Source organism: Chiloscyllium plagiosum, chromosome 5, assembly GCF_004010195.1.
Source record: "Chiloscyllium plagiosum isolate BGI_BamShark_2017 chromosome 5, ASM401019v2, whole genome shotgun sequence".
Lineage (NCBI taxonomy): Eukaryota > Metazoa > Chordata > Chondrichthyes > Orectolobiformes > Hemiscylliidae > Chiloscyllium > Chiloscyllium plagiosum.
Window position 1 is genome coordinate 72093075 of NC_057714.1, and position 7108 is coordinate 72100182.

The following is a 7108-nucleotide window of genomic DNA, read 5'->3' on the forward strand; positions in this document are numbered from 1 at the left end:
AAACACTTTCTGGATACACTTTCTGTCAGCTGACAATCCCACCACTGCCACTTGTGTGGATAATTGTTATGCTGCAGCTTGTTTGAGGTATGCTGTATTTAACCATTTTGGGGTGGCACAGTGACCCAGTGGTGAGCACTGCTGCCTCACAGCGCCAGGGACCTGGGTTCAATTCCAGCCTCGGGCGACTCTCTGTGTGGAGTTTGCATGGTCGTCCCGTGTCTGTATGGGTTTCCTCCAAAGGAGTGCAGGTCAGGTGAACTGGCCACGTTAAATTGCCCATTGTGTTAGGTCTATTCGTCAGAGGGAAATGGGTCTGGGTGGATTATTCTTCAGAGGGTTGGTGTGGACTTGTTGGGCCAAAGAGCCTGTTACCACACTGTTGGTAATCTAGCATCAGATTTTGGATGCAGAACGATCTGGTCCTGACAAAATTGAAACAGCTGGTGGTGATGGAGGAAACCAAAGGGCTGTCACAACCAGAACAAAAACCTTTTTGGACCCGGAGAGACCGGATCACAGTAGAGGATAATGTTATTATGGGGAGCATAAATGAAGGTCCCGAGCAAAGGGTGCTGCCAGATACTAACTGAACTCTACCAAGATCATCCAGGTGTTTCGAAAATGTAGATGTTAGCAAGAATTTATGTCTCGTGGCCAGGATTGGATGTAGACATAGTGGTGGGACAATGTCCAGAGTGCCAACAAGGACAAACATTACCACCAGCAGCTCCCCATTTGTGGGAATAGCCATGTAAACTCTGGACTCTTGATGATGCAGGTCTTTTAATGGGCTCAATGTTCTGAGTAATCGTAGACGCCCGCTCAAAGTGGCTAGACATGCATGGTTTCATTCATCAAATATGGGAACAACAAGAGAAAAACAGATAACATCTTTTGAATATATGGACTCCCAAAGGTATTGATCACATATAATAAGCCATCATTTACTAGCAGGAAATTTGTGTATTTCCTAAAATTGAATGGTATTCGACATACAAGACAGCTCCGTACTATCTATCATCCAGTGGCCTGGCAGAAAGAGTAGTCCAAACTTTGAAGGCAGACTTAAAGAAACAGCCTGGAGCTTCACTAAATACAAAGCTGTCCCGGTTCCTCTCTGATTATAGGACTACCTCTCATGCAGCTCCAGAGATAGCTCCAGCAGGGTTGCTAACAGGGAAAAGATTCCGCAACTGCGTAGATCTGATCTTCCCGGACCTGGGGGTGGGCGTAGGCTGAAACGGTAGTAGGAACGTGAATGCCGGACACAAGACTCCGCTAAGTGGGAGTGGCAGTTTACTTCAAGGGGCAAGACTTAGTTAGGAACCATGGGAATGGCCCTGCTTAGGTAATATGGTTGATTATGAGGTCAAGTTCAGTGACGTATAAAGTTCAGGTATGTGCGACAGTCCTGAACAAGCACGTGGACCATATCAAAGCTGCAAACTCACAAACAGTACAGGAGCAAAATGTGCCTGACTTCTTGACAGCCTTTCTAACTATTACAGAATCTATGGGCTCTCCGTCTCTGTCAAGTGATGAAGATACTTAGGAAACTGAAATGAACACGGTCACCACCTCAACATCTTTGCTGCCTGAAGACGAGAATGACTTTCCTCCAAGACGCTCTGGGCACAAGAGGTGAGCTACTGTGTGTTACACACTGTTACACACCATTACACTGCCCGTTACACACTGTTACACCGTGACACTGACCATTACACTGCCTGTATCAGAGGCAGAGTTGGAGGAACCTAACCTAATGCTAAAACGCAGCAGGAAGAGCTACAAAAAAAGTACCAGCTTATGTCTACAAAGAAAGGGAGGAATGTGGTGATTGCAAAGAGGTCAGTCAGGTGGACCTCATAGAATATGAGTTCCCTGATTGGGGCTGTTAATCTGGTCCTATTGGGAAGCCCTGACTGACAAATAACAGGAGTATCAGACATCCTGTTCAGTTTGGGAGCAGAGAGCTGAATCAGCGTCAATAGCTCTCCACCTGTAAATAAAGGTGACAGCACATTGGCCTCTGGTGGAGTTATTTCAAGAATATGGAAACAGGAGTAGTCAAACACTTTAAGCCCTTTTACTCCAATCCCATAACACTCTATGCCACTGCTAATCACAAATCTATCGTTTTCTGCCTGAAATGTACTCGAAGGCCGACCCTCCACCTTTCTACGTGCAAGATTAACTGTCCTTCAAAGGCAGTATGGGCCAAGTGGTCTCTTATACGATGCCCTGATAACAGACAGGTCCCCCATGGCAGTGGTGGCATCACTGAGGATGAAGGGGCTGGGGTCAGAGTGTGCCCATGTCTTGTGCTGAGAAAGTGCAGAGTGGGTGGTGGGCGGCGGATGGCGCCACAGCACAAGTCGCAGCGCCTGACCGCGCCTCTCGGGTGCTCTTGGGGAAGGCGGAGGGGTTGGGTGGGAGAGGGTTAAAACGCTGAGGGGAGGCTGGTTTTGAATCGAGCTGAGGCTGGAGCTCAGTGCAGGGTGCAGCTGGAGATGCAGAGCGCGGGGTAGCAGCAGCAGCGGCGGGACAACGTTGAATATGGACGGCCTCTTGGTGGGACTGGTGCTGGCGTCCGTCTCCTTTCTCTGAGCGATTCAGTAAATGATGAGCCAGCTCTCCCGGTCCGCCGCTCTCCTACTCTGCTTACTGGGCTGTAATGTGTGGAAAGCGGTCACTAAAACCTTACGCGATCAGCGTGCACAAGGTAAGTGGTGGCACGGAGAGGGAAAGAACTGTCTTGTGTTTTTATTCCCCCCAGTGGGTTCGGCCAATCTTTTTTCTGTCATTTTTAAAACAAAAAAAAAGAGCCCTGAGAGCAGGAGATGTGAACAATAAGCATCGTTTAACCTCTGCTTTTTTAGGGGGCTTCTTAGCAATCGTTAAATTTTCAAAAGGGTTCGGAATTAGCTGTTTACCCCCCACCCGCCGTGAAAATATGATTTTTTTTAAATTAAAAGTTGCGGCACAAAATTGTAGAATGGTGCAGCCGAGAGGTCACTCATTGGCCACAATCCATTTCACCTCGTTTGTTAATTTTTAAAGAAAAATCACACCATTGGTTTCTTTCAAAGGGCGTCCCGATGTTATTTTTTATTAAGGGAGCGAACACTGAATAATGTTTGAGAGAATCCACATTGACAATGTTGTTCATTTCCCTGGTTATTCCCAGTTGCTCTCGAAGCTGGACGCGTTTTCTGAGCCTCACTTTTAAACCCTCATCTCCAGCGGAATTGTTAACACCATTGATTCCCGATCTTCTAACGCGTTTATATGGAAACGCGAAGCAGCCGTATACCAATGTAGCCAATGATCGTTTTATTTCTGACATATTGCTGTCGAGCTTTTGTTTTGATAACGATCTCATCAAAATCCAACCACAGTCACACATGCGACGTGGAATCATCCACACATGCAATGTCAGGGAAAAAAAAATGCAGGAGCATGAAATCTATCAATCGGATTGGTTCAAGCTAAAGGATTCATATATTTGGGACGTCCTGGCTATTTTATCCATACAGAAGCGAGGGACTGAAAAATACAATGCATTTTTAAAGAGATATTTAAGGCCTAGGTGGCTTGGTTTTCCTGTTTCGTGATGAATACTTGTAAAATTGAATTCCTTGGACCTCTATGAAGCCTTCTGCAAATCTATTCTTCAGAATTTAGTATTGGCATCAATTCTGAATGTATGCGAATGTGAATTGAAAAGATGAGTGATGACACAGTTGGTTAATTCTGCATTACGTTTCTTCCACGGTAACAATTTAATAGTGATACAGCAAATTACAATGTAATATCCATTTTGGTCATTTCCCTTAACACTCCAAGTGAAGTTAATTATTGTAAATGAGTTTGCAGGAGGACGATGTGCAGATGGGTATCATCTCAAAGATGTTGAATTTCTTGTGTGTAAAGCCATGGTACTCAGGGTGACATATCTAGGTCATGTATAATGGGATAAAAAAAACAAATATTTATATCTCCCTAAAGAGAAAAATGAATTGTGACTAATCTTGAGTAAACATATAGGAAATAACATTTATTGATGTGTTGAGCATTAATTCCCCACACAATGGATGGGTAAATGAATTAGAAGGGTTCAGAAGGAAATGGGTAAATGGGGCTAGTCAGATTACAATGTCTGGTCAGCACTGTCAAGTTTGACCAGAGTCCATTTCCATGCTGTAAGACTCAATGACTCTATAAATGACAAACAATTGGGGCAAAAATGCAAGAGCTGCCTAATAATTTCACCTTCACGATGGAATGGAGTTTTTTTTTAATTTGTTCTTGAGAGGTAGGAAATTTCTTATTGTCCATACTGTTTTTATTTGTATTGCCAAGCCATAGTTATGCTGAGAAGGTGGCAGGCCTCCTCAAACAGCTAATGGTATGGTAAAGGGACTGATATGACATTGTGTTGAAAACACAGTGGTATGTGGCGAAGTCAGATAATGCTTAACCTGCCGTGACACTGGAATGTCATGGCAACTCAATAGTATAGTTCTTGAAGGTTGTAGAGTGGGAAAATATTGTTGAAATTAGCCTAGTTAATGGTAGCAGTGGCTCCTGTTCCAACCAGTAGTAGCCATGGTTGGTTGGTGGAGAGAATATTGTGTCCAAGCAGGAGAAACATTGAAACTAGGAACAGGAGTAGACCATTCGGTGCATCAAGCCTAATTTGCCATCATTCAGTATGATCGAGGCTGATCCTGAATCTCAAGACCATATTCTTACTTTTCCTCCATAGCTCTTGATGCTTTAATATCTTTTAAAAAATCAATCTCCTTCTTGAAATATGTTCAGTGACTCAGTCTCCACATCCTTCTATGTAGTGAATTCCATGGGTTGACCATAAGATGTAGCAGAATTCAGCCCATTGAGTTTGCTCTGCCATTTGATCATGGCTGATATGCTTCTCAACCCAATTCTCTTGCTGTATAACATTTGATTCCCTTGCTAATCAAGAACCTATCTATCCATGTCTTAAATACAGTTGAGGATTTGGCCTCCACAATTTTCTGCGACTGTGAGTTCCACAGATTCATCATGCCCATGCTGAAGAAATTCCTCCTCATCCCAGTTCTAAAGAGTCATCCCAAAGAACAGCAAATGACATCACCATAGGAAATGACATCACCAACCCAAGGAAACCCAAACATATAAATAGAAAGCAGGAAACACCAAAATGCTTCTTCCAGAGACTCACTGAAGATGTTACCTAGTATGGTGGCAAAACGTCTGAAAATGAACCTTCCAGCTCAGCGAGCAAACCTACATCCAGTCATCCCTTCACTCTAAGGCTGTGTCTTCGGGTCCTAGTCTCACTTACTAGTGAGAACATTTTCTCCACATCCACTCTATCTAGGTCTGTCAGTATTCTGTAAGAATTCAATGAATTCCTCCCTCATCCTTCTAGATTCCATTGTGTACAGAACTAAAATCCTGAACTGCTGCTGATATGATAAGCCCTTTATCCTTGGGATCATTCTTATGACCCTCCTCCAGATCCCCACCAGTGCTAGCACATCCTTTCGTAGATATAGGGCCAAAACTGCTCATGATATTCCCAATGCAGTCTGACCAGAGTCTTATACAGTCTTATCAGTACACTCCAGCTCTTGTAGTCTAACCCTTTCAAAATACTAAATTTGCATTTGCCTTCCTAACTGCCAACTGAACCTGCATGTTAATCTTAAGAGAATCCTGCTGTAGGATAAATCCCTCTGTGCTTCAGATTTCTGAGGCCTTTCCCCATTTTGAAAGTAGTCTGTGCCCCTAAGTGCATTACCTCACAATTTCCCATATTGTATTCCATCTGCCACTTCTTTACCCGCTCTCCTGGGTAGCACAGTGGTTAGCACTGCTGCCTCACAGTGCCGGAGACCCGGGTTCAATTCCCGCCTCAGGCGACTGACTGTGTGGAGTTTGCACGTTCTCCCAGTGTCTGCGTGGGTTTCCTCCGGGTGCTCCGGTTTTCTCCCACAGTCCAAAGATGTGCAGGTCAGGTGAATTGGCCATGCTAAATTGCCCATAGCGTTAGGTATAGCGTTACAGCAGGTAAATGTAGGGGAATGGGTGGGTTGCGCTTCGGCGGGTCGGTGTGGATTTGTTAGGCCGAAGGGCCTGTTTCCACACTGTAATGTAATCTAAATCTTCTGCAGCCATCCTACCTCCTCAATACTACCTATCCCTCCACCTATCTTTGAGTCATCTGCAAACTTAGTAACAATGCCCTCAGTTCCTTCATCCAGATCATCATTGTATAACAATATATAAAGCTGTGGTCCCAACAGATATCCCTGTATAACTCCAGTAGTCACTAACTGCCATCCAGAAAGAGACCCCTTTATAACCACTCTCTGCCTTCTGCCAGTCAGCTAATCCTCCATCCATGCTATTACTTTACCTGTGACACCATGGGCTCTCATCTTCTTTAGCAGATTACAGTGTGGCATCTTATCAAAGGCCTTCTGGAAATCCAGATAGAGTCTTGTCCATTGGCTCTCCTTTGTCTGACTTGCTCGTTATTTCCTCAAAGACATCTAACAGATTTATTAGGCATGATGTACCCTTGATGAAGCCGTGCTGACTCAGGCCCATTTTACCATGTACATCCAAGTATTCCACAGTCTCACCCTTAATAATGGACTCTAAAGCCTTAACAAAAACCGAGGTCAGGCTAACCAGCCTACGGTTTGCAGTTTTCTGTCTCCCTCCATTCTTAAAGAGGTGTTTGTATTAGCCATTATCCAGTTCTCTGTAATGCACCCTGACTCCAGTGATTCCTGAAAGATCACTACCAGTGTCTGTACAATCTTATCAGTTTACAACAGGATCTTGACCAGATGGGCCAATGGGATGAGAAGTAGCAGATGGAGTTTAATTCAGATAAATGCGACGTGCTGCATTTTGGGAAAGCAAATCTTAGCAGGACTTATACACTTAATGGTAAGGTCCTGGGGAGTGTTGCTGAACAAAGAGACCTTGGAGTGCAGGTTCATAGCTCCTTGAAAGTGGAGTCGCAGGTAGATAGAATAGTGAAGAAGGCATTTGGTATGCTTTCCTTTATTGGTCAGAGTATTGA

General features: G+C 44.3%; 1 protein-coding gene across 1 annotated transcript in view; it reads left to right on the plus strand.

The window, feature by feature from the left end:
* Nucleotides 1-2468: 2468 nt before the first annotated feature.
* fam171a1 (family with sequence similarity 171 member A1) overlaps nt 2469-7108 on the plus strand; it is a 193816-nt gene continuing 189176 nt past the window's right edge. Inside the window, exon 1 of the mRNA XM_043690324.1 lies at nt 2469-2725. Within this exon, the coding sequence (XP_043546259.1) occupies nt 2623-2725 (103 nt within the window). The 5' untranslated portion in view covers nt 2469-2622. The remainder of the gene's footprint in view (nt 2726-7108) is intronic.